At 43.0% G+C, this 27,725-nt stretch overlaps 1 protein-coding gene across 2 annotated transcripts; it reads right to left on the reverse strand.

The window, feature by feature from the left end:
• VGLL3 (vestigial like family member 3) lies at nucleotides 1–27,725 on the reverse strand. 2 transcript variants are annotated; one of them, XM_029961503.1, is made up of 4 exons: nucleotides 27,672–27,725; nucleotides 18,225–18,480; nucleotides 12,295–12,795; nucleotides 1–5,970 (listed from the first exon to the last, which is right to left on the reverse strand). In XM_029961503.1, the coding sequence occupies exons 2-4, from the start codon at nucleotides 18,454–18,456 to the stop codon at nucleotides 5,927–5,929; spliced, it is 777 nt and encodes a 258-aa protein (XP_029817363.1). In that variant the 5' UTR covers nucleotides 18,457–18,480; nucleotides 27,672–27,725; the 3' UTR covers nucleotides 1–5,926. The 2 variants fall into 2 exon arrangements, with proteins under 2 accessions (XP_029817363.1, XP_029817362.1); XM_029961502.1 differs by having other exon boundaries at nucleotides 18,225–18,477; nucleotides 27,672–27,701.

Below are 27,725 nucleotides of genomic sequence, written 5' to 3' on the forward strand. Positions count from 1 at the left end.
GAAACTCAGAATGCTGTAATTTATGAGTTCTTCAGTTGCTCAAGAATAAAGAAATAGCTAATTGGTGAGAAATACAGACCAAACAAAAACTTCGACATGAAAAAATATAACAATAAAATTCACATTAAATTATTTATTCAGTAATAAACAGTGACACTTTTCTTTATACAAAGCCCCCCCCCATCGGTTTTGATGAGAGGGGCAAAAAAAAGTTCGATGGAATTTTGAGGGAAGCAAGATTGGAAAACAGGTGTGGGGGGGAGAGAGAGGGACCCTGATTCGACTGATGGTTTTAAACAACAGCTACAAACAGCTAGCAGGGAAAGTGCAGCACATTCTGCAGATACTTTAGATTACTGTAAACCTCAACTGCTATAAATATCAGCTGTCTATAGGTACTAAATACCTGAGCCCAAAGCTCACCAGTCGACAATGATTCCCACTGATGTCGGGCACTGATGCCCAGACCATGACACTGTGCCAGCCAACACTGGGCTGCAATTTAGGCATCCAAGGCTGGTCCCAGTGATGCCAATGCCATTGAAGATTTCCAAAGACACTGACAGGAGGAAGCAGAATCAGGCTCCTGTAGGCAAATGGCCATGATCAATGATGCACAGCCAGTAAGCTCATTTATCTTGAAGGCTTGAGCCTTTGTGCAGGTGCATGAGATCATTGTGACCTTTTAATGACCCCCCACCCCTAAATTTTTTTTTTAATTGGCAGCTAAAAACATCTTGCACTTCACAGGGAACTCCAGCCCAGCTTTCATAGGTCCCACTATGGTGTCACAGAGATTGCAGAGCAAGAATAGGGAGAGGGTCATGGGCACTGTGCAGACCAAGGGCAGCTAAAACACAGGTTTCCAGGGAAATTTGCAATTCACCCTGTAAGTTTAAACCTGCTAACATAGTCTACATTTAATATGTTGAGCAGTGACTGCTCAACCACCTACATACAATGCTGGAGAGGATCATCTCTGCTCTCAGCTCTACCAGCTCAACTTTTCCAAGAAGACCACTTCTGCCCCTCCTGTCCTGAGGACTGGATTTTGAACTTGCTCAGGCCAAATGGTTCCTTAGTTTTTAAAGGGACATGTTCCTGCATCACAACTGTCAGATTGTGCCCATAGGGCTAATATGTAAAAGCAGTATTTATTTTTAAATACCTTCCCACTTTACATGAGATTATCAGTTCCAAAGAGCATGCATCAACTTTTTTTTTAAAAATCCCCACACAAACAATATTTATCATCCAAATACCCTTTAAAGGCTCAAAGGCTGACATACTAAAACCAAGAACTCAACTTAAAAATTATATATATTTCTGAGTTGTTTATAAAAAATACATGTTGCTGGTCCATTGATATGGAGAAAAAGCTTGTACCTGAAATTAATTAAAAGAATCATATTTAAAGATATGCTCGCCTGTTGAAAGGCAAAATATTGCACCTCTCCACATAACTCTGCTGTCTCCATGGTCATCTTTACAGATACAACCAATCAGGTGCTTTGAAAGGCATTTTTTGTTGGGTATTTGTTTGGGTTTTGTTTTTACAAGTATGGAAAAAAATCTATTCACTCCTGAGTCGACAGAGAACGCAAAAAAATGCCTACATTTTCCATCTCAGATGAGATTTGGTGATGTCATTCACTTTATTTCCAAAGGATGTGCACTTGAAGCATGAGGGTGGAACGGAGGCACCAGGTATAGCTACACGTGTATGTGTACATATATATTTGTATAGACATATATACACACACATAAAAAACTGTGGGAGCAAGACATAGGTCTTTCTGCCTGGAAGCAGAAAGGCTGGGGGGGCAGGCAAGGCAATCCTAAATGCAGGCAGGGGGGAAACGTGACACTCCCCTCCCACAACCTCTGCTCTCTGAGAGCTGTGATGAGAGATCCATTCTTGAAAGCGTGTTTTGATGCAGGAGTAGATGACTGAAGAAAAAACTGCCATTCACTGTAAAAGAGGTATTGGATAAACTGATAACTGAACTTTTGCATCTGGTGACGAAAGGAATCAGAACACAGTGAATTTTACTCTTGCCAAGTGCAGCTTACTCAGCTCTCCAGAAATCAAATCTCCAGGGCAGTCAGTAGCTGCACTATTCCATCATCATGTGTGGATGGAAAGGGGCCGTTGAAACAAACTGGTATCTGCTTTTCAAAAAGTGGTGGACAGCTTGAACCCTCCTGGTCTTCAAATGAAGACACAAAAATTAACGGCAGATTTCTCAACATTGGTAGGAACAAATAAAATCCTGGACAACTTTAGGAGTTTAGTATGTTGATTTTCTTGAAATAAAACAACAATCTCCCTATGTTCTCCCAGAAATAGCGACACAGTACAATATGTTTTATAAGCCCTCTCAAAATGAATCATCCACTTTCTTGGGACAGCGTCAGAACTCACTGCACATAAAAAGAACGAAACAACTCCTTTAGTAACGCATTAAGACACGTAACTTATCTGTGACCTGATTTTAAGGGCCTTTTTTTTCCTATCTGCAGAAACTTGAGCAGTGTTAACATTTCTGTTTCTTTCTCACTGCCACCAATTCTCCACAACTGCAACGTTGCGAGCGAGCGCTCCCCTCCTCTTTCAAGAACAAAACCATCGCAGCATCTGCTTCTCATAAGCACATTTGTGCGTGTGTGTGAGAGTGTGTGTATACGAGAGAGAGAGAGAAGTAAATCTGCTGAATTTAACTTAAAAGTTTGTCACAGGGAAGGATATTTTTTTTTTTTTCCCTTTTCCACCCTCCGAATTGTAGAACACAGAAACAGGGCTACTGCTACGCACTTGCACTTTCAACTCAATTGTTAGCACAAGGGACAGTTAGGGACTGAGGGAAAAGAATTTAATTTATTTAACTTCCAGAGGCAGCTGACTGGTGCAGGAATGGCTACAGATGATGGCAGGTTTTTATTGGCACTTGCCTCTCAGAGCCTGCAGAGCAACAGAAGTTCCTTCAGCTCACTCACAGGTTCAGCAGTGGAAACTGGGCAAAGAACAGCAGTCCTCAAGGTGGAAGATGGAAGAGCTTCACCACTTATTCATCCTCCCTAACCAACAGCTCAGTAATACAGTCCAGAGAGAGATTCCAGTGCAAACTGTCAGCCTGGGTTTTTTGTGTCCCATTTTGCTTTGACATCCACAGGGAACTGGAGGAGGTCCCTCATAGTATGAACTTGTGAAGAGGAAGGCAATGAACAGACTGCTCTTGCTAGACTTCAAACTATTTCAGGAAGTCAAACACACTACACCTCAAAAAGAAATGTTGCCTTTTCTTTTGCCTCTCCTGCCACCCAAAGTCTCTCTCCCTGAAGTTTATTGAGGGCATATTGTTTCTTTGCCTTCCAGCTTTGCCAAGTCCAGGGAAAAAAAAAAACAAACAGAAAAATACCTTGGATTTTTTTTTTCCTCCCAGTATTTCTAATACTCTCAGAATTCCTAAGTCAGAACTCTTATTCTTGAAATATTTCTTGAACTATCCTGTCCTGATAAGACAGTGAACTGTGACAGCTATTACTACATTCCCTTCCATACAGTTTTCCCATAGCGTGACGAATTTATTGACAAACTGAGAAGCCAGCTCCACCAGAGCAGCAGTAATATATAGCACTGTCATGAGAGTGAAATTTATTAAGAGAAAGAAATACTGATGGACTATAAAGATGAGGAAAAAAACCCCACCACATTTAATTCATCATCCCAACACAAACTATAACCCCTCTATTTTAAAGCATTATTTAAGCATAGTCCATTCAGCAGTTATACATTGCCTCACACTTCAAATAAGATATATATATATATGTATGTATAAGGGTATTGCCAAATTGTGATATAATTCTAATGCCTCCAGTGCCAGCACGTCAAGTCCTGTCATGTGACAAGGGAGAACGCTCAACACCTCATAGGATCAAGTTCAAAAGGGCTGGAGTGAAGCAGCAGTGCGGGGAGGGAGCCCTGAACCCTGGAGTGGCATGCACATCCCAACACCCCCCTCCCCTTTCACACGCAGATCCATGTGGTCTCCACCTGACAAAACTACATTTACAATGCTCAGTGCCTTGAAATTAAACCGTTTCTTATCTCAGCCATGCCATTACATCTTGGTTTCCACTCAGCTGCTGTGTCTTTCAAAAAGGGACGTCTGAAAACAGTGGCAACAAACCACAACACGTTTGAAGAGCCTCGGGAAACATTACAGAGGGACCTTGGGTGCACAGAGAAAGGCAACATCTCCAAGCAACAGCCAGGACCTGGTAACCCAGGACCTGATGCTGAGCTCCACTCAGTCCCACCTAAGCACATTCTGACACTCACTGGAGTCCCCATGGGTTGGACACGGAGGCAGCACCGAGGCTGCCAAGGGCGATCTTGCAGCCCTTATTCGGGACTGGAGCACGCTCACCTTGGCTCCAACTAAACTCCTCATTATGCAAGTCAGACCCAAGGCCCGGGCCAGAAAGGGGGTTTTCCCAAACACTGCAGAGGGCCGGGGTTGGATGCGGCCCCGCTGTTTTCCAAGTTTCCAGATTCCTACACCCTGATGGCAGCCAAGCCTCAACGTGTGCACGCTGAGCACGTGCAACCAGTTACGAAACCCAAGAGCTGCAGCTGGGGTCTCACAAGGCCCACAGCACAGCCCGGGTTGGACAAACACACTCTGGAGTCAACGGGAGATGAAAATTTCAGCGCTTTTCTCCGAGGTGCTCAGCACACAGATCAGGCCAGTTGAAAACGTTCTGTTTCCACGAGTCGCACGTTTTTAGAAACCTGGCTTTTTTCATTGTTTTTTTTTTTTTTTCCCTGAATATTGATGCTATAAGTCACCACCCCTTGAAATGGCTTATCTGAAAAAGTCCTGCCTATAAGATTGTACTGGTATTTATGAGCACTTTGAGGGCCTGCAACATAACTCACAGGGGACTGTGTTCAACAGCTTCAGTGGATCATAGAAGAGGTCCAAATTTATGTTTGGCTTAAATCCGTAAGAGTATTTGGTCCATTTTGAAAGAATGGATGGGTTGGAAATGCAGTTCCTGTAACCTCAAGCTTCATTTTATGCTAAAGGTGTTTGCGAGTTTCTGACAATCAGCCCAGCACAAAGCCACCTTTAGAAGCAAGAAAAAATACAAATACCCTTACTACAATCTAACATCAGGAAAAAATACTTGGCTGAAACTTTAGGTGTGAATTATACTTGCTTAAGCTAGAACAAAAGGACAAAAACATCAAAATCTAGTAATGTGGAAACGAGGGAGGTTTAGCTCTTTAAAAAGAAAGGAAAGATAGACATTTGAGGTAACAAACAAAAAAAAAAACCCAAAATGCACAAACACGTCACGGACATCTAAAAATAGCATTTTATACATTTTTGCCAGTGCTTCTCTGAGAGCAAGTTCTTTAAACAGAACTTAACAATTTTACAATTTTTTTTTTAAAAAAATATGTCATCCTAAAATAGCCCATCAATCCTTACCCAAACTTTCTGTATTTCTACAAAAATAGATGCACAAAGAGCTACAAAATACTGTATTCCTGAAAGGAGGCGCACTGTAGTCAAGGGAGAGTTTGTTTTTTTTTTCCTGACAATTGAGACTGTTCATAAAAATATCAAGCTGAACAAAACAAAACACTGTTAAAGGAGCAGAAAGGAGTTAGGTTGCCCAGCTGCAGCAGGCTCAGATGAGGAAAGAAAGAGAAGTTAAGTTTCTGGGGTTTTTTCCAACACTGTGGGACCCATAAACGGCCTTACAAACAAAAGGCTCAACAGCAAAACCAAAGTAGTTGGCTCTTCATCTTCATGTGTGTCCTCTGCTCCACTGCAGAAGGAGTCAACGACTGCTGTATCGCCCACCCAGCTGTGCCGACTCCAGCTCTAGCTGGTCTTAATTTCTCTGCACTTCAGAACCAAGCAGTCTCCTTGCCCTTGTCCTGATGTTGTAGACCTGCATTTCACAAGAAAAAAGAAAAATAATTAAAATTTGGTAGAGTTGTTTTTGGTTTGGTTTGTTTTTTTTTGTCCCCCCCTCCCTGAGCAACCAAAATAAGAATAAACAAGTTTTGATTTAAAAAAAAAAAAAAAGAAAAAGAAAAAAAGAAAAAACCCCACAATTTACCAGCTTAGTGAACCTGTTAGCAACACTGTTACTACTCCCAATTTTTGAGGCATGGTAAGCTTAAACCACACTTAAGTTTGAGACTGGCTCAAGCAGTTCAGGAATGCTGATAAAATCCTGCATGTGCTTCCTTGTTTTGACCTAACATGGAGCATGGCACAGTATAAAAAACTCTCCAGTAAGATCTGCATTGATAATCCAGTATGCAACAGAGTAACGTTTCCTGACAGGGGCCAGCCACACACTACCTCCTCCAGAAAAAGCCTGGGACACTCTAGGATCTCACAGTTTCTGTGGCATTTCACCTTACAGAGGAGAGAGGGAAAATGTTCCTGCAGCATGTAAAAAACCCAAATAATTTCACCTACAGAGTGTCAGATTTTCAGCCAAGAATGGCTAGTGCTTCCACATGGGAAAAATTAATGATTTTCAGCTTGCATTTGTTATGAGTTCCTCTAACATTTTCCTTTGTAAAAAGTGAGGACTATCTAATAAATGTGGTGCTATGTTGTGGCTTTAGTATTATAGACTTGGAACCTGTATTATAATCTGGGATTTCTCTGCTCCAGAGGGATTTAATCTTCTCTAGATTTACACCTAACGGGGCGCAAACCTAAAATCCAGACAATAGAAAGGGAGAGGCAGATTAAACTTCCTGAAGAAGATACATTCTTGCTCATTTATAGGGAAAGCAAAAAGGACGGAGGTGCAGGCACATATTTTCAGAGGTAGTAGGGCGCTTAAAACTCAACAACATAAAACCTGCCCCTTAGTGTTTTGAGCCAAGCAAATCACGTTGTATGAAACGAAGGTGCACTTCTCACTATAAATCATCATTCCTATACAGACAGTAAAGCTCCCCAGTGCTATACTATACAATGCCCTGCTACAGTGCCCCAAGACCAATGCATCAGCTAAGGATTTAGGGGCGATTTCACCACTGATGAGAATTGGTTCAACTCCAGACTTCAACGATGTTGCAGCATGTCCACTCGATATTTAACCTGCCAAAACTGACAGATCCGTGTGCTCAGCACAGATCCCATTTCCGTATTTGATCACCCAGCAAAACACACAGGAAGTCCCATATATGTTTCCAGAAAGCCTAATAGGCACGAAGGGTTCAGATCTGACAACTACCTCCTTGTTTTAAGAGTACAAACAGTTAAATATTTAACCATGATCAGCATTTCACGCAGCCGAGCTACAAAGCAGTTGATGGTCGCAGAAAAGATGACACAGTTCTATCCATGTAAGGATTCCTAAGCAGTGCACAAACACTGTGCACAAACACTTCTGTGTCCAGAAGTGAAGAGGCAGGGAAAGCCAAGCACACAGGTATGGCACACCAAACCTTGTCCAGGGGCTTTCTGCTCCATTTCACATGCACTTGTTACCTACTTCTTCAGACTAGAAAAACTGGGATATCCCTCATCTAGAGCACGCCTATAAAAACACTTTCAGAGACTCTTTATTCAGTGAAGATGTGTCCTTGTTGCTTAAGGGCTACTTGTTTTCTGGCAGCATCATACACAGGCAGAGATGTCAACAAACTGCTGCTACTTTCCTTCAAAGCTCCCAAGTTAGTGATGACAATTTGGGGCTATTTTTCCCTCTGCTGTTCACAATTTTTTAAACAAAGATGATCCCGGAGAAAAGAAGGAAGGAAGGAGGAAAGAAGGAGGAAAAAAAAAAAAAAGATAGAGGAATTCAGACAGCAGAAACCTTTCCGAGGATAAAGAAGTCATTTAAGTTCACCAGTGGAGCACTAAAGGCCACCAGAGGCAACGGAAACTTGTAAGAAGAGAAACATGTTATATGGATCCTAGCAGCTTAAAACAAATGACACACACCTGCTTAAGAGTCATTCACCTGACAGTAGCAACTGGTAGAAGTGGAATAACCAGCTGAGCAGATACCTTCCTAGACAAGTATCTTTTCAAGACACAAATAACTGTAACAGGGAGGTTTAAGGTATAGCTATTAAACCTAAAAAGCCAGAGAAAACAATAAAAAGAAAAAAAAAAAAAAGCCAAAGCTGCCTTAGCTACTTAGAACTGAATGTGGAACACTTTCCATGCCTTTTCCTCATTACATTCCCACCTCCTTCATGGCAAGGCCATCTGCAGTCCTAACACAGAACCCAAGTGCAACCCTGCTGCTAACAGAGAGCTTTCATTTGCAGCCTGTCCTAAGCAGGGACATCCTGCATGAGTCAGGATTATTACAGGTGTCCCCTGTCTCTGGGACACCAACCTTATAGCTAATTGCCACAGGAACATCGTGCAGTTTCTGTAGGACCATCTAAACAAATTTAATGAGTTGTGAAAAACTCGTGGGATGTGTGTGAACAGAGACAAATGTACAGGAGGCAGCAGACTGATCCCTCAAATTCCATACTCAATGTGTCAAGCTGATGTACAGGCATTTCCAAAAGCAGACTTTCCACAGTTAGCCAAGACTAGAGGATGTTGATTAATTCACCTAAATTTAAAGTTATTCACCCCAATGGGTGTTAACTTTACACAATAAAGAATGTGCATCTCAATTTCAATACAGACTTACAGTCGTCAGATATGCCAGAATCCTGCTTTGCTTTTAGTGTGCTGGGGCTACAGGAAGCCTCCTCCAGCACATCTGTCCAACAGCAGGACAGGATATCCTCCTAGGCCCTGCAGTAGCAAAGTAAGTTGCTCTGCTCTCCTCCCCACAGGGCTGCCTGCAGACCAGGCAGCTGCCAGCCCAGCCAGATCCGACTGATCAGCTGAAGTCCTGGTGAGCAGGACAACTCCCGAGGGAAACACTCATGGCTGTAACCACCAGCTCCACTGCAAGATAGCAATTCCCCTCCCCAGCCCCTGATCTTAAGTGCTGGACTCTGCCTGCACACCCTCCACGTAAACAGGAGGATTTGGCAGACGCCGTGAACCACAGCCAGTGCTGTCAGAGCCTGACCTCGCTTTGCAGGGAGCTGTGGCCTAAAGCACAAACATGCTGTGCTTATACCAGTGTGTTTATACACATAAAAAAGTACATATAAGACATACTTTTACATTGAGCATTATAGCTCGGGCACTGCAGCTTCAGGAAGGCACTACATACCAGCAGAAACAAAAGTAACAAGTTTTAAGAGATCTTGAGGTAGATCTGCATTTTCTTTAATCCCACTTGGACCAATAAAGAAGCTTCTAAAAGGGTTAATTTGCAGTATACAATGTTAGGATTAAGCCATATTTAACGGGAATCAGGTATAAATCCCTCTTCATTCTCTAAAACAGGACCATGTAAGTTCAAACAGATGTGCAAGGCAGATCAATACTTTGTAAGCTCAATGAACAGGGCTACACTGATGTCCCATGCAATCTGTTCTGAAACATAAATTCCCAAACTCCACCGTGCATGCAAGGGGAACCTCCTCTTAACCTCTGGAGTGATTCAGCATCATCCGTTCATGAGATCGATTATTTGGCTTAGTATGGCAGAGATGCAACAATGTAGCTGGAAGAGGGTAAGGTTTCAGGCAGCCTGCCCTGATCCCAACATTATCATTCCATTTAATTCGGCATGAGGAATTTTTCAAATGTTTCCATAATCGCATGTGACAGTAGCACAAGAAATGTGACCCACCATAAGGGAATCAGTTTTTAGCTGCAGAGCTCTGAAAAGCAACATCTAGGTATATACCAAGTGAACTTTTTAAGTATAAATCACCTGAAGCTCCTGGAATCTGATATATTCACAGCTCCACAGGCTATATTCTCCAGGGACATATGAGCAAACACTTTTAGAAGTGATGTATTCTTGCCACTATGGTCTTACCCTACTCTGAAGAAACCACCTCTGTGTCACTAAAAGCCAGTACACTCTTCCAGGCCCTTCAGTTGCTGGCCTCTCTGTTGAGACAGCTGCCCCACATTAGCATTAAAGGCAACGAAATTCTGTGTGATGTGGAGACTTATCCAGTACAAATCTCCCCCTGAAGTGCATGAAGCAGTAAAAGCTTCACTGGTGCTGGATGTGACTCCCTTCTCTCCCCACAGCACAACACACCTTCCCTGGGTCGACACCTTTTGATGTGCCTTGAGTGCCTGTAACCACAGCACTTGTCTCAACTGCTGGAGCTGCAGAAGCAAAGCTGAAAGGGGAGCTCAGCCTTCCTGCCCTTCCCAGCAAGGAAGGAGAGACAAGTGTGCAAGGAAAGAGGCCAAGTAATTGTAATGTCACAGGCCTCCACTACCTGCTGTGTTTCACTGCTTGCACCCTTGTTGCCAACACTGGGGCTGCCTAACAGGATTTTGCTGTTGTGTTTCGGTGTGTGGTCATTTCGAGCAGTCACAAGACAACGATCTGCTGAGATCCTCTGTTCCTGCAAACCAGCCACACATTTCCCCTCTTTCTTTTTCCCCACAGGAACCCATGGGCCAGAAATTAACAGTTCAGACCTTTTCCAGTTCCTCACTGAGCAACTACATGACACGCAAGCCACTGCCAAATCAGGATCCTGAAAAAACTGGCACCCTACTACACCTCTCCATAGGGATTTTTACAAGGAACAGGTAGCATCAGGGAAAAGCTGTATTAGTCCTGTAAGGCAGTGCTAGGACCCATAGTCCTTTTTGAGGTACTGTGCTCTTAAAGGGAAAAAACCCCTGGTTTATTCCAGACACTACTACCAGTAAAGCAGCAGTAAGTAAACCAGCTTGCACAGCACTGAAACTACTCACAGTCTAGGCTGGACTTAAACCCAAGCCAGGTAGCGGCTTCTTCTGACTAATAATTCCCTACACAGTTCTCAGCTCCATCCCCAAAAGCCTAAGTCAAAGAGCAGAGCTCTGCAGTTGGACTGCTGGGGCTGGTGTGAGACCGGGGGGGCTCATCCCCTCTACCACTGGCAGTGAAAGTTTCCTCATACTTCAGGGAAGGCAGCTCACTCCCCTCATGGAATTTGTCACAAGGGCAAAACTTGAGATTCCAGTCTGGTTAGACTGTCATTCCATAGCCAAAAGCATAAAATGTATCACTGGTATAGCTGGAAATGTTATTAATAGATATAAATTTCTGCAGTGTTAATAATCCTAATAAGCTTTTTTAAATTTTCTTGAGGCAACAAATGGCATAGTATTTTATTTAGAAGAGATTATTGGTTCCCAGTTGCTTTAAGGGGAAGAGAGAGGGATTTGTATTCAGTTCATTGTATTTCATCTTTAAGAAATTTTTCCCCACTAATTCTTTGTTGCTCTGTGCACCAGTCAAGGCAAGGAAGTGCTTCTCACACATTGAATCAGTCAGTGAGAGCTACCAAAAAGAGAGACAGATACTTGAATGAAAAGGTAATAGAGACGCAAACCTAGTCTTTCCTTAATCAAATAATATACTGTCTTTTAAAGTATTAATCTGCAAGGACTGGGGCCATTGAGATAAATACCAAACAGAAAAAGGAACCCTCAATAGCACATATGAGCTCCAGGATGGAACCTGTTAGTCACCCAGCACCTGATTGCAAAAGTGAGGGCTGCCAGACTGCTCCTAACACCGAGACAAGAACCTGCTGGTTAGAGCTCACAGGCACAGATGTAGTTCATGGATGCTGCCCTTTGGTTACAGACCCTGCAGGAAAATAAATCTAATTCACAGAACTCTACCCAGACCCTATAGAAAGATGTTCAGCTTGATGGTGAGCACAGCTCGACCAGCATCTCCACTCTCCTTGTGACACCTGGATACTGCACAGGAAGGAAATGCTGAGCTGTTGCAATTTAGGTAAGATGCAGTCCTCATGTAGTGCAAGTTATTAGTTCACTTGAGCTACATTTTGGTGAATGTGCATATGAACTAGCTGAACAACCTGGGAGCTTCCACATGGGAGTATAATTAACCATTTCCCACAAGATTTAAACAAACAAAAAATCCCCACTGTATCATGTCACAACTCGTTTGGCTTGAATGGGGCCAAGGCAGACAAAGGTCTCTCAGCAAAAAGGCAGCGTGTTTCACAGCTCATCTGCCCTGACAGCAATCACAGGAGGGATTCCCACCTGGAAATACATTTGAATACGGCCGAGAACCAGCCCTGCTTCAGCCGCAGGGAGTTCCCTTTTTCCGCTCCAATTCCTCCCGCTAAAACAAGTCCCGGACACAGTCGAACCATCTTACCTGCATCGAACCCAAAACTCGGCACAATGTCCACTGTTCCGTGAAAGGCTCCAGCCCATGCTGAGGTAGCGCTGGTGACAGCAGCGGGGTCTGTCTTTGTCCCGTCGCACTGGGGAGCAGGAATCCTGGCTGCGCGGACCGACGGCATCAGCAGGGACCCGTACCGGGGGTCGCGGTGCGAGCTGGGATGGTGATGGTGCATGTGTGGATGGGGGTGATGGCGATGCATGTACACATCATGCATGTGTGCATACGAAGGGCTCACCTGAGATGCTAAAGGATAGTGCCAGGATTCGGAGGCAGCAGGGGGAGGAGGTGGGGCAGTCTGATGGAGGCCGTGTCCTGGCCAGCTGCCGGGATCTGCTGTTGGGAAGGTGCCTGGTGCGGTAACGGGGAAATCAGGGTGTACTCCACTTAAGCATGGTGGAGGAGGAGGCTGATAAGAGCTGGTCCAAAATGAAGTTGGGAAACTGCTCCTTTGGCTTGAAATTGCTGAGCTTTCTGGTAGAGAGGAGAGAAATGAAGCATCACTGAAGCTGAACACCACATTACGCGACATAAAAACCTCCAGTGATTTGTTACTCTTTGAAATTTGTACTACTGAACTCAAATCTCTTCAGTAATTTTAGAAATCACAGGATAGCTGAGGTAAGAGGGAATCTCTTGAGATCACCTAGTCCAATTCCCCTGCTCAAATGGGGTCACCTGGAGCAGTCTGTCCAGGACTATGTCCAGTCAGATTTTAAATAAGATCCAAATTCCACAGCCTCTCTGGGCAACATGTTCCATGTTTTATCCACCCTCAGCAATTACAAAAAAACCCCAACAAAACAAAAAAACAACCAACAGCAAAACAAGTGAAAATAAAAAGTTTTATTGTGTTCGGATGGAATTTCCTGTTTTCTAATCTGTGCCTATTGCCTCTTGTCCTGTCACTAAGCATTGCCGAGGAGAGCCTGGCTCTCCCATCTGTCTCATTTTCCCCCCATCAGGTTTTACACATACTGATAAGATCCTCCCAAAGAATATTTTTCTTCTTCAGGCTGAAGGGCCACAGCCTTCTCAGGATCTCAGTACAAGAATTATGAGGAGAGGCTAACTCCTGACCAGTCCAGACCATATCATTTAGAAAGGCAGCTGTTGTGGCTGTAAATGCACCTAAGGACAGAGAACCAGGTTACACTACAGAATAGGAGATATTTGGCTAAAGGAAGAATACCACATCTTCTCAAACTAATTGCATGCTTTGATGGTATAAAGATCATATCTAACAGACCTTATGTTAGCCCCTGATAGAATATATCGTGTTGCCCTGCACCCAATAGGATCATAGAAACAGAAACCTCTATGTAGCTCTAAGAGGTTTTGGTCAGAAATAAAAAAGACTCACTGCTTCTTACAGCTAGGGCTCAACTTCTATTTAAATGGATTCAAATACCTCTACATTATGAAATCACATTCTAAAAATTCCTCTCTGGAAGGAGCGGTTACTGTTTTCGATGTGTAGGAAAGTATTGGCACCTCCATCCTCACAATCCTCTTGCCAGCTCATGTTAGAAAGTACTGCTTCGTGCAATATGTCTCAGCTCAAATAGGGCTTTTTTTTTTTTTTTGGTCAAAGATGGAAACATAAAAACACAGGACTTCACCTCTGATGAAAGAACAGTCATAAAAATAGCCTATGGAGGAACAAAGCCAGGGAAGTTTAATATCTGATGAGGCGAGGAATCCTCTGTTCCTCATATAACTTTTATAAAAATACTTTTTTTTTTTTTAAATGACCTTTTGTTTTGCTTTGTTTAATAAGCAACTGGAATGAGACTTGGGTGAAGACACCATTGAGAATGAACAGATTCTTCAAATGCTCCTGCCTCTGAACTTTGCTTATACAAAAATAGTTTGGAAACCAAAACTTAGACGTGTTTTCTGACTCTATCACTTGGACAACTCACCTCTCTGTTTTAAAATCCACTAAAATCACAGTATTTTTTCCACACATCAATTGGCTTTGATTTAGGCAGTTTACTGAGTCTGATTAACTTCTTATATTGGACATAAACTTTGCAAACACACCATGGACTAACACAGAGGATGTTTTGGGCCAAAATGCTTCAGAGGCTGCAAGCTTATCTGGCAACCTGTACCCCAACATGGTTTTATTCAAAAGGTTGGGCTGCTTTTAGCAATGTATTTCTATTGCAACTCACGCTTGAAGACTGGAGAGAGTTTCAAGCATATTTTAGAAGGCTCAACGCCCCTCCAAAGTTGGTATTGTTGCTTGTTTGTAAATCATTCCTTGTTAAAAGGGATTACATTGAGGTGGAGAGTGCTTATGGTGATGTCAGCTGGGCTGACACAAAAAAAGCAAACCCAAACTTCTCCATGCCCAGTCTGTTGTTTTCCACACTGCTTAACAGAGGAGCACAGCTTGATAATGCTCTGCCAGTATTCTGGAAACAAAACCTCCGTAATCGAGAGTTTTTGAAAACTATCTGGCTGTTATCTGCATGGAAAAGCCCTAAATCCAAAGCACTGCACTTCAAAAAAGCACAGAAACCCACAAAGTATCTGCAGGACAGCTTTAATACCAGGAGAGAACACTTTAAACCACTGGATTTGCCAACATGAATTCATCCCAGATTGCATAGCAGCTTGGCTTTACCAATCATACAGGAGGTCTAGGCCACAGAAAACATGCTTGGTCACCTCCATTTTTCAAACCTGTGCACATTTCACAAAGCCACTGCTGCTGTCAGACACTGCCGCGGACCAGCCCCCACCAAGACATCACTGAGGCCAAGCTCACTGCTCAAGGCCAAGTCATGTCACTGGAGACACAGGGCCCAGCCAGATTACACAAACATGCCAGAAAATTTCATCCATCCCGAGTGCTCAGAGATACTCAGCCTCTATAGAACACGGCAATGGAGAAACAGCCACCGTCCTTGAGAAAGAAAAATAAATAGAACAAAATCTTGCACGGGTTTTCGAGAGGGGAGACGAAAAGAGGCATTTAACAAAAGCTGTTTGCCAAGAAAGATACTTCAGTCACCACAATTTCCTACCCTAAGTACAGGGAGGCAGGGAGATGGCAGCATCTCGGATACCACGAAGTGGTAACTGATGCAAATGTTCGTGGTGGCTGACACATGCACCGAAAATGTGCCAAAGCGCGCACGCCGTGAAGGAGACAACGTGTGGAACTTCCTGCAGCACAACACTGCTCCTCAGTCAGGGCAAGAGGAAAGAAAAATAAGAAAGGAAAACCAACCTTTCAGCTAGGAAAAAATACGTTGATGAAAACGCCATCGGTTTTAAGGTACCTTTAGTTACATTAGTGCCTGCAAAAAGACACCTAAAATTGAATACTCAAAGTCCATGTTACTGGACCCTATTGCAGGGAACTATATTTTATCAAAAAATCAGTTTTCAAGTTAACGTGAATAAATAAACTGTTCAGTATTTTCAGCATACAAATGATGAAAACTTGTTCTTTTCAGGACAACGGGTTCCGTTTTCTCTAGGTAAGTAAAATCCTTCCTCGAAACAAACCAAAACCAAACCCAACCGATCAAACAAAAAAATCCCAATAGCACTGCAATGATAAAATCAGAGTTTGTGTTTTCATCAGGACACCTTAAAAAAAAAAAAAACAGAAAAACCAAACCCAAAGATGAAAGGAAAAAAAAGGCAAAAAAAAAAACCCAAAAACATTACTAATCCCTCCTTTCAGGTAAAGGAGAAAACACAGTGACCTGGGGAGCCACTTCATGCTCACACACTTTCCACTTAAATTTGTACCTTCCAAAAACAGCTGTTGCAAAGGTTTTTTTCCTTTTTAATTTATCTTTGAGTAATAAACTGACAAAAATTCCGACTACCCACGGAGGTCATTTATAAAAGAACTTCAAGCTAATGGTATTTTAACCTCTTTAGGTAGTGGGATACAAATTCACATTCACAGAACCATAAAACCGTTCGGGGCTGGGAAGGGACCTTGAAGATCACCCTAGTTCCAACCCCCCCTGTTGTGGGCAGAGACACCAACTAGACCAGGTTGCTCAGAGACCCATTTATTTGCTGTTAACCGAACATCTCTAAATACTATATAAACCAGAAGGCCAAGGTGCTGGCATTGTTCCTTCCCACTGTTTTCAAGGAGGCATATTTCAGAAACTCATTTGGGACTGATAAAATCACTGTCAGCTTCTCTCCTCTGAAGCAGCAAGTGCCCTCAGCTCTCTCAGTGTCCACAGCCCTGCCCAGCAGCCTCCCTGGGGATTTTCATACCACTTCAGCAGGTGCAGCAACAGCAAAGGGCATATCTCCTTACTTTATTCCCAGAAGACTTTCAGGACATGCAGACCTCCATTCCCCACTGAGGGCACGGGGCACATGGGGTTAGGAGGCAGCGTGGCTGAAAAACCCTTACACCAGGCCACCCTGTCCCCTGCAGAACCCTCTGGGGATGGTTGTGCAACCATGGGGGGAGACAGGGAAAAAGAGCTGGGTGTGTCTGAGGTCAAAGACAAGACACACAACCCCTGGTATGTCTCTAAGCTCAGTGAAGAGGGCTTGCTATGGGCAGGGGGTCTCTGGGGACTGCCTTGATCCCATCTCAAAAACATTTATAGCCTGTCTGGGCCATTTATAAACGCTCCAGTCTCCTTTTTAGTAAGCATAGGTTCAATCCTGCTCTCAGTCGAGTCAACGGAAAATTTCCCATTAACGTTAATGGTCCCGGCTCAAGCCATAAATTCCTCCAGCTCCCTAGCCACTTGTGCTGACCTTTGCTTAAACTTCCTCGGATTTGTCATCATCCTTCTGGAAAGCAAGTCCTTCTGTGCTATTTTTCTCTCCACAGTAGTTTCCAAAAATCCCATCTCTTCAATATCTGTGACTTTCATCAGTGCGGTCTCACCTCAGCGTCGCTGATTATGAGCACCACTGCTCCCACACAGATCCCACTGGTATCTCTCTCACTCAACCTGATGCAAGGCCACTGCTCACGCTGCTTAGTTTGTGTCCCTCTGTCAGTCCACATAAGGATCTGATCAGAAATAATGCAGCTGTGGATCTGAAAAACTACCTACACCTCCACATTCAGCGATGGAAATAGCATCTTACTGGCAAGGCTTTCTTCAGCCACCAATTTTGAAATCTTACCTGCAAGGTCTACCCAGAGCATCTGGCAAGATCTGCTCTCTGTTACACTGATGCATAATGCACATAAGCATTTATATGCATGACCAGACAGAAGCGTTATGACACCGTGCAAATGCCTCACAGATCCTACCACATTTCTACTCTCTGCTTGGAAGTAGAGTAGTGTCACCTCCATTTTACATGCAGGAAGCTGTAACATCAGCCATCTCTCTCCCATGAGCAGGCTGCAATGCACCATAACACATGGTTGCAGCCACAAGGGCCAGGGCTTGTCCCCCAGCCCATTCCAGCCTGTGCTGGCTCCTCCCCACTTGAAAAGCAGCTGTGGATGAATCCTAATCACCTGGCAAAGTCACCCGAGAAGGTTGCATAGGTTTCCTCACGTCCAAGGCCAGAATCCCAAACAGCTTTTCTCTTTTCTCACAGGCCAAGTTTCACACTTGGAGCTTAAAAAAAAGAGCCTCCGACCTTGCAGGAGACGTTTGTGAAGCTGCGTGAGCTCTGCCCCATCCCGTCCAGGCCTTGGCAGAGACAGGGGTTATGGCAAGAGCGGGGGACGCCTGCTTCTTCCATGCCTTTGGCACCCATCTCCCCCTTTAACACTTCACATCACTCAACTCCAGAAGCTCTGTGGTTCTTTCAAGTTTGAGGGAGAATTTTCCCCCTCTACAGAGGGGTGAAATTTCAGCTGCAATGCAATATGTGTTACCGCAACACAGACCGAGTCAGCCACGCCAGAGAGAGCAAGTTATTGCTCCTCTTACCTCTCCACAGAGGACTTAGCCCTGTCTTGCTCTTGGTAAGGGCAGTTTCTGAATTGAAGCTACTGGCTTGGCTCAAAGCTCTTGAGAAATGTTCGTCCACTACTGAACCAATGTCTCCCTGGAAGTAAGTGAACAGGACGCAGCGAGAGTTAAGGTACTCCATCTCGGCAGGCTGGTCTTTCTCATCCTCCTCTTGCTTGCTGGGAAGGGTCACTTCCAGAGACTCCTGCATCTTGTTGTACACAGCTAACTTCTTCTGGGATTAAAAACAGAACAAACAAGAGACGTATCAGTGATGGCATTCAGAGGAAGATCAACATATGGTTTCTTTAACGAGAAATAACTGAATACACTGAATATTTATTTCATAATTTAAGTGGGACTACCAGGATATTTCACGCTGGCATTTCACAAAGAAGAGAATACCAGCGTCCACTTATGAGCCTCTATCCCTCTCACACAGATGGACCTGCTTCTCAGGCATGTTTCACAACTACAATTTATCAGCAAGAGCTTTCACCCAATACTTTCAAAAGAAAACAGGCAGGCTCTAACAATTCCTTCCTGACTCCTACTTGGAGAGGACATTCCCATTAATGAAGCCTACAGAGGTCAAGTCAAGCTCTGTGGAAGGGTGTCCAGACACAGGGTGCCAGAATTTCACCCATCTAAGTGAACATACCCCAGATTTTGCCGGCTGTGCTCTCCCAGCTGCACGTACATGGCTCTCGAAACTCTCCTCATTTATCCACTTACGAGGAGGTAAAGATGGGAGAATTTCGTGCTTCCACAAATGCATAAGTTTTCACTCATTGCCAAGAAAATTTGGCAATTTTAAAATAAAGCTATACTTTAGGGTAGTGATTGGGGTTTGGCTGGGGAGTTGAGGTCTTTTGTTTTGGTTGGTTGGTTGGTTTGGGGTGGTTTGTTGTTTTGAGGTTGGGGTAAGAGGTGGGTCGTGTTTCTTTTTTCTTCCCTTTTCCTTTTTTCTTTTTATTTTTTACACACAAGTTTCTGGAAAAAAAAGGACAAAAATTTCAAGTAATAAAAAATTACACGTGTGATCTGGGGAAGGAGAGAGATTGATAAGTCTGCAAACATATGCAAAAGAAATGCACCTCAAACCAAAAACACAGAGAATCATATAAAAAAAAATAAAAACCGCACAAGCCATCTGTGAATGGCTATTTCAGAATTTTCTCTCTCTCTTTCTCTCAAATCAAACCTAAATGTCAAAATAAATGTGTGTGAAGATCCATTTTGCACGGAACATATTTTTCAGATGTTCCACTCTACAACTGTTTTCACAGAAAAAAAAAAAAACAAAAAAAAACTTTCCCCACAACAGTCAAGCTGCAGGAATCACAGCTTTTAGCTAGCCAGCCATTTCCACAGCTGACTTTGCACACAAGCACTTTCAGGAACCCAAAAACAACTACAGCACATATGCAGAAGTATTTCATAGCATTTCTATAGAATTACAGTTTGACTTCTCTTTAATGGTTTGCTTGGCAGCTCTCTAGAGCCATCAGAATCTCTTTAAGTTTACGGCTTTTTTTACCCTTTTTCCAGAGTAGTTCTATAGAAAAAGTTAAGCAACTGTACAGTCTATAAAGTTTCACTTATACAATAAACACGCATGTCTGAATTAAAAATAATTGAAAGTAATTTCCTGATCTTATGTATCATCAATACATTTACCGTCGGTGCTTTGTAAAAATCACATAAGCCGATACAAATTCTCTCATTGTAATGTAAAACAAATACTCTGGGGCTAAGTCTTAATTATGAATGGTTATTTAAAAAAAAAAACAAAACAACTGTAAGGAAGAGCTATTGACAAGTGGAATCAAAACCTATAGTACTAAAAGCTTGTAACAACTAAAGGATCTATGTGACATTCCAGTAACTGATAAATGTAAACCAGGTCAGTAATGCCATTAATTCAGGTGCAATGAGGGTCGTACATAATTTTATTTCAGTTTGGGATATTCAGGCAAAGGGCTGGAATTCGAGTAAATCTGTGCTTCACAAAGCAAGTTATAGCATGGCTCAGCTTAGCACAGCGTTACTTAGTCAGACTTTCAGTTTTATCCCAAGATCCTACAATATATAAAGAAAAACTCTGGGATTCACACATAAAAAACCAAAACAATTAAACACGAGGAAAAAGCAAATTAAAAGTTTTACTACAAACACTAAAATCTACTAAAATTGTTAAAATGAAGCACAGCCTGAAGCTCTGAAACATATTTTTGCAAATGCAGAATTTGAGGTAACCTATTTTTTTTTTGTAAACTCTTTGTTCATTTATTACAAAATTTACATCTCCAAAAAAAAAAGTCTCCTAATATTTGTTCCTGAAAGGGAACAATTGGAAAATGAAATGGAAAATCTGTTCCTAAGGTATCACGCATAGTGAGCTTCACAGTTTTGCTTAGGTAATCATAGAATGATGAGACTTGAGTAAGACAGAGATGGTTATAACAATACTGCATATATAGGAGACACACACATTAGAAATATGTAATAAATCTACCTCAGTGACTTCATCATTCTAAAAGGTGCACCATAACCCAGAGCCTCTTAAAAATGCAAGACAAGTGGTTGGGGAGGGTGGTTTTCTCATTTTTGGTTTTGGTTGGGCTTTGTTTTTTTAAGTAGAGACAGAGCACGAAAGAGATCTTTACAGAAGCCTAAACAGACACCGACCTATTACAACATCTCAGGTGCAAGTGTATGTGCCAGACCCTGAATAATGTAACACACTTTAAAAGTTGACTTCTATCGTTACAGGTGCAATACTTGCATCTATCCTGCAGCTATGCAAATGCATGTACAAAGCACACAATTATATACAGAAACACACTGTTTAATACAGCCCCTGGCTTGACTTGGTTATCAGGAAGGAAGTCTTTCAATGTTCCTATACAGGGACTGGAGCTCAGGAAATTAAAACTTATCTCCAGAGTCGCTTCTCTGTGCAGGAATGTTCCCCCTTCCACAGCCTAAGAATCTAATTCATTTTCCATTTCAACTCTCTTCCCTCCCCTCCAGTCCATGGGCAGTCATTACAAGATGCTCTGAGCACTTTCTTCTTTCGAAAACACCAAATCTGACCTTTTTTTAATGTAAAAAAAGACAGGAGGACTGATAAACAAGTACAAGGCCTTGTGCATGGACTGAAGTTTTGACAGTGAAAAGTTTACATTTTGTGGTGAGTTTTCTGCAAACGATGAGAGTTCTAAACGAAAAGATTTTTCAAAACAGCATCAAGCCTGTGATCAGACATAAGTATAATTAATTTATATTTCAGGAAGAAATTATCAGCCTGTAATTGCAAAACTCTTTAAATGAGAAACTACAGTGAGATAAAGTGACTCAACCAGTTTTCCTTGTATGTAATATATATACAACCTTTCCATTGTATACATCCTCTAATAATATGGATTTTTTTTCCCCCAACTCACTAAAAACAGCCTGTTTGCACAAAAATTCCCTAATTTTTGTTCTGACCTTAATCTTCTCATAGCACTTCTGACTGCACTTGCGTGAGTGGAAAAGTGTGCAAGATCATCAGCTGCTAAATGAATTTGTCCCAGCATCGTGGGGTGTGAGGGCACAAAAACAATAAAACAAACATCAGGTTAGGTTTCTGATAACCAACCTGGGCAAGTCCAGTTTCACTTGTACTTTTTCATACAAACAGTTCTGGCATATATTTAAGCAGCCAACAGTGTCTGTAGATCACAATGCTACCCCCTGTCAACGTTCAATACTTTTATATTAATGAAATCTACCTCTCCCTTCCTTACAAATTAGAGACTGATATCAAGCAGCCTCTGAAAAACAAAACAAACACACAAAATCTTGTCTTGGCCAAAACCCAGAATACAGAATTTAAAGTTGGCTGAGCATACTAGGAAATAGGGAAATTCAGAGTCTACAGCACCTGATGCCAGCTTAGACCACAGACCCCAGACCCCAGTTCATGGCTGAAGAGGCACAGCCTCTGGGGAAACAGTGCTGTACAGCATGGGCTGAATTCAGCCTCAATCAACACTTTTTTTTATTTCATATATTCACAAACAGGTTCTTCCAAAGAAAATTTAGATCCTTAACTGCGAGTCGTAGAATAAAAGGAAACTAAAGGTCAGTAGCACGTCACCATTGATATGGGAATATTAAAGAGTAGGTTTATGCTGAACGAGCATCATCCTGTCTTCTAAGGAACACTGACCACTTTTAAAAGGCTTGTGGTCCAAAATCTCACACAAAATCCTCGCCTTGAAGATTCCTGTTATTTGCTGACGTGCCGTAGCCAGAACCAAGCGAAACGGTTCCCATGCAGTGAAGTGCTGGCCACATTAAAGCCAGTGGCAAAAGTCCAACTGACTTCAAGGGTCCCGGATCTCACCCAGGGTGTCTGGTAAAAATGTCAGAACATTCCTCCTCACAACTTGAAATAAATTCGCTTCCAGTTGAAACTAGCTAGTAGGCAGCAAAACAGAAAAAAAACCAAAAAAAAACCCCAAAAACATTGACAAACAAAAACCAACCACACTTTAGAAAAGAGAAAGTTTTAGTTCAGCCAAGTTTGAATCACATTCAGGCTAGTTCTTGTTTTTCACATAAGCTGGTTGCCTATTCCTACAACTTATTATCTCCATACATGCTATCATAACAGCATATGGTCCTTTATGCTCCCAAGCACGAAAGTCTGGTGTGCCTGTGGCCACCTGTTACAGATTTTCCATTATGAGAGAAAGAACAGGAACCAAAAATAAAGAATAACTACACTGAGGAAACACTATATGACCCTCTCCTGAGAAAAAGGCTGTCATTTGACATAAGCTGCTGAGAAGGAATTCCAGCAACAAACTCGAGGCAAATCACGGACAGTTCCTCCTTTTGTGGACCTGTCTGCCAAGCAGGTTTCTATTGATAACATAGAAAGTATTCAAGGAAGAAGACAATTTCAAGCAATCAGGGCATCAAATGCTGGGCCTGAAAGGAGTATTTATGGCATGCCCTGAAAACACGAAATGATAACTTCTATCTGCACAAATAAGCAAGGCAAGAGCTTGTTTTCAGGTGAGCCACTGGATTTGCTCCTGCTATGCTCTGCTAATGGAAGGAAGTGGTGAAAAAGGAATGAATTTATACATCTTTTGCTGTACATGCAAACAGAGGTGTACCAATAAAGTCTAAAGGTCTATTTTTATGTAGGTAGAGGAAGATCAAGTAGAATTTGGTCCCAGTCACAGTGACAGAGTAAAGCAAGCCAAACTTTTAAAATCAGCAGTGTCTTGTAGTGTTAAACCAAACCAACAAAAACCCACACACAGGGGAAGACTTAATCCAAGTTTTACATCCCGCAATTCTGAGAGTAGCCTTAAAGGTGAGTTATACAGGTCTGATTCAGCTTCCAGAGAAGTCAGTAGCAGAGGAAACACCAGGCCTCAGGACTAGCCTTGAGAAAGAATCTGAACTGCAAAAGCCACTCTCTGTTGTTATCTGCTGTTAAGACACTGCCACACAGTATAAGCAGTATAATAAGCACATCCTCAGAAGTTGTAAGCGCATGACACAAAGAACTTTACTGAAAAAACAAGTTGCAGTACATGAACTGGGGTTTAGCTACAGCCAGCTGACACAGCACTACACGTGACCTGTCCTCGTCTGCAATGTCGATAGTTTGGAAGGAAGAGCTGAGTTAGTGACCTAATTTGCTAATGAAGACAAGCCCTTATCTGGAAGAAGTCTGTCTACAGCACTGCCAGCACTTGAGCATATCACAAGTCTTTATGCAAGACTCTGATTTAGCAAGGACAGTGTTGGCTTAGATGTTGGCTTACATCTACATACCATGGAGAAATTCCAAAACTACCATTTACTGTAACTTCCCATTTCAAAAGTCTTAAGCTCAGGTGTTAGTGAGCCAGGGTGAATCCTGCCTTAGCCTCAGCTCTGCAGCTTGCTGTACCTGGCCTGACAGGACACGACAAGCCGTCACAACGTGCCAAGAACACAATGGGATTCTTCAGCAATTATGTGTTTCCAAAGTCTCTTCGAATTCCGTTACACCCATTCCTCACCCAACCCACAGGAAAGCCAAAACTCACTGCTGCAGCTGCACAGCCCCTCAGGAGAGCGCACGACGAGGAGTGCTTTAACTTTGCCATTCTGCAGGGTTTTACCCTCACGCAGGCACAGATCCTCACCAGACACAGGAACGCGCCCCCATTCTGACATCGGCACACGCTCGCTCCCATCTTTTGGCAAAGTATGGAAACCCCGATTTATCTGTAAAATTTGGGCCACACCCCATTTTCATCAGTTCCTTCTGGCATCATATGGAGCAGGTATACAAACCATATTCCCCTTACTTCCCTCCAGCAAACACACTGGACTTGAGAAATCTCAAAGATCTAAGGTGCTAAGCCTCCACTCCCATTAACGTTCAATAGGAATTCAGGCTTCAGTCCATTAGGGGCTTTAAAATAAAATCCCATCTAAATTATTTGCCAGCAAGTCCTTTCCTGGCTGAGGATCGGAGAAAGCTAAGTTTCCAGAAATTCTGCCTTTCATTGCAAGGAAAAAAATCAGTTCTCTGCTGATTTTAAGAGAGGAAAAAATACAGACACAGAAATGTGGAAATGACTTCAGAGTGGGGAAACTTTAAAAAAGCGTGATGAACCATCCCCTAAACAGACATTTCTGCACAATCCAGGTGCACATTAGTCCATCATTTAAAAACAGTCTGAGACCTCTCATTAAAAACAAACAAAGAAAGAAACAAAACAAGACAACAAAAAGGAGACAACCATTTGAACCGCCTTTGCTGCAGAGCAGTGACACAACGCCAGCCCCTTGTTGAAGGCACTTCTCCTGACCCCCATGTGCAGCATGAGACCTACAGAAACACGATGAGCTTGGCTCTCCAGAGAGACACCACAGCCCAGAACTGGAGCCTGTACATCTGGAAGGGCAGCTCTGAAGCTAAGGAGCTGCTTTGCTCTTTAATGGATATGAAAGTGATGCAGAAAGCTGGCATAACCCATCAGGTGTTTGCGATGGCTTTACTACACAACACCTGTGAAGATGCAACAGCTTTAGTTACAGTAACATACCTACATCTCTCACTGAGAAAGAAAGGAAAGCCAACAGAAGCAGCACAGAGGAGCTTTCTCTCAGAAAACAAACCAAAAGACACGAGAGTAAGTACAACACCACTGAAAAATGCTTCAGTGGAATCCTCAGATATTTTAAGGGTGAGCTCCACTTTATCAGCTCCAATGCAGAGCCTTATTTCTAAGATAGCCCACTAATTCATCTTCCCTCGCTGTTATTTTTAAACCACCATTTTTTAATTCCAGCAAAGAGGAACATTCTTTAAAATGGTCATCATCCCCATGAAGAACACAGCAGCATTTTACATGGTGAGCACATGTGTAAGAAGAACCAAAAACCTGGCAACAGATTCTTCATCCTTCCTTCTTACACTCTCTAGCAGTTGATTAAATGTCTCTGACAGGACAATTCTGAAGGAATAGAAGAGATTTGCAAAATGTCACACATTACCCAAACAATAAATCTTTTCGCTATGAATACAGATGCATGAGGAGTTCATTCTATGTTTACTTTTTTAATTTAGAAAACATTGGATTCAGAGAAAAATACATAAACTGCTCTAAAGTTAGCAGCTGCTAGAATCAGAGGGCACAGCGCTCTTAGTTCAGCAGCAACAGCTCAGTTTTTCAGTCTGACATTTAACTAGAGTGGGAAGACCCTCCAGCTTCAAGTATTTCAGGAAAACTGGTGCAAACAGGATTGACTAAACCAAACTGTCAATAACGTGTAGGATAGCCGTGTTTAGAAAGTTTTTAGGTGGAAACGGAATAAATGGTGTCAGCCAAGACTCATGAGCTGTACTGGCTCATTAGAGCTATCTATGTTTCTTGCCTTGCTAATCTACCTCCACTTGATAAATAGCATAATCCACGGGAACTCAGTTTATCCAAAATTATTTCAAGAAACTTCGGTTTTTATTATGGTGCCTCTGGGACATTTCATATACGGTGAAGGAGAAACTTCATGATTATGCTTAAAATTAAAAAGCAATTGCGCTTGAGCACGACACAGCTGCTAACGATCATTTAATAGATTTTCACTTACGGCGTGTTCTATAAATCTGGAAGAGAAATACAGACCATCACCTCCAGACTTATAGGTCAAAAAGCTCAAGAAAGTTTCAATTATAGTTTTCTAGGTCTCTTGTCAGAGAGTCAGGTTATTAGAGATTATTTATTTATTTTCCGTCCAAATCACACAGGCTAAGAACCACAGCTCCACATATTCAAATACAAAGTTCATAAGTAAAATTATTGAATAGATAGAAGGTTCTGCAAGCTGTGACCTAGACGAGAGAAAAAATAATTGCAAAGGCACGATGCGACAGAACTCACAAGTTTTCCAGTGAACAACATGAGCAACCTGGACAAGTTCACTGGGGTATCATTTCTGCAAACAGGCTCTGTCTCCCAACAATAAAGGAAAAAAACCAAGCAATACACGATAGGAATTTTAATGTTTTAGCCCATACTCGTGTCTCCCAGGCAAGTTGATATTAGGGGTCACTTCCCATGTACGGAGAAAACAATCTTCATGGATAATAATGATAAAACCTTATGGAATGCAGCAACAACCAAAAAATGTATTCTCAGATGACTACATTAGGGCCAAGTCAATATTAGTCCCACTTCACCCACGCACTGCATAGTCTAAAAATGCTGTCAGCCTGATAAGAATTTCCTGATTCACTTAAAAAAAAAAAAAAAAAAAGGGAAAAAAATACATCTGATCACCAAATTCAGCTGGAAACCCGCCGGAGACGATCTTCCAGGAAGCGCCGGGTGAGCGGCGCGGCGCGCCCCGTCCGTGGGGAGCAGCGCGGGTCCCCTCCCGCCGGCGGAGGGCGGAGGTTCCGCCCGTGTGCGCGCCCGCGGGGCGAAGGCGCTGCTCAGCGCCCGCAAAGGGAGGGTCGTCCAATAAGGAACGACGGCGGAGCGAAGAGAGAGGAAAGGGGAGAAAAGAAATAACTTTTTCCCCCCTCTGTCCCGCTCCCGCCGAGCAAGCCAACAGCCACCCCCCCAAACACAAGAATTTTTGGGGAAAATATTTTTGTCGTTTTAAAAAAAAAAAAAAAAAGATCTTACCTAAGCTCCGTTGGCTCTGGGGCACCCTCCCAGCTCCCCGCATCTCCAAATGCAGGCCGGGGCTGCAGAGCGCAATGCGCTGGCTGGCGCGGGGCGGAGACCTCAGCCCCGCAGCAGCGAGGCGCTCTGCAGCCCGCTGCACCGGCGGCGGGGAAGAGGGGGTGCGGGGGAAAGCACCCCAAAAAAAACCCCTCGCACCTCGCAGCCCTCCCCACCGCAGCGCCCTCACCTGCGCGCATCCCGCCAGAGCGGGCGCGGCCAGATAGCGGGGCGTCCCGCACGC

The sequence above is a fragment of the Manacus vitellinus genome, unplaced genomic scaffold (genome assembly GCF_001715985.3).
Source record: "Manacus vitellinus isolate BGI_N305 unplaced genomic scaffold, ASM171598v3 scaffold_35_pilon, whole genome shotgun sequence".
NCBI lineage: Eukaryota > Metazoa > Chordata > Aves > Passeriformes > Pipridae > Manacus > Manacus vitellinus.

What these genes read in the sequence shown, in the direction of transcription:
- VGLL3 (XM_029961503.1), bottom strand. Translation starts at nt 18,456, where the DNA reads ATGCAGGAGTCTCTGGAAGTGACCCTTCCCAGCAAGCAAGAGGAGGAT. An exon ending in GCTAAGTCCTCTGTGGAGAG is followed by an intron (nt 12,796 to 18,224) that starts GTAAGAGGAGCA and finishes CCTCTCTACCAG; the next exon opens with AAAGCTCAGCAATTTCAAGC. An exon ending in GAGTTTTGGGTTCGATGCAG is followed by an intron (nt 5,971 to 12,294) that starts GTAAGATGGTTC and finishes TGTGAAATGCAG; the next exon opens with GTCTACAACATCAGGACAAG.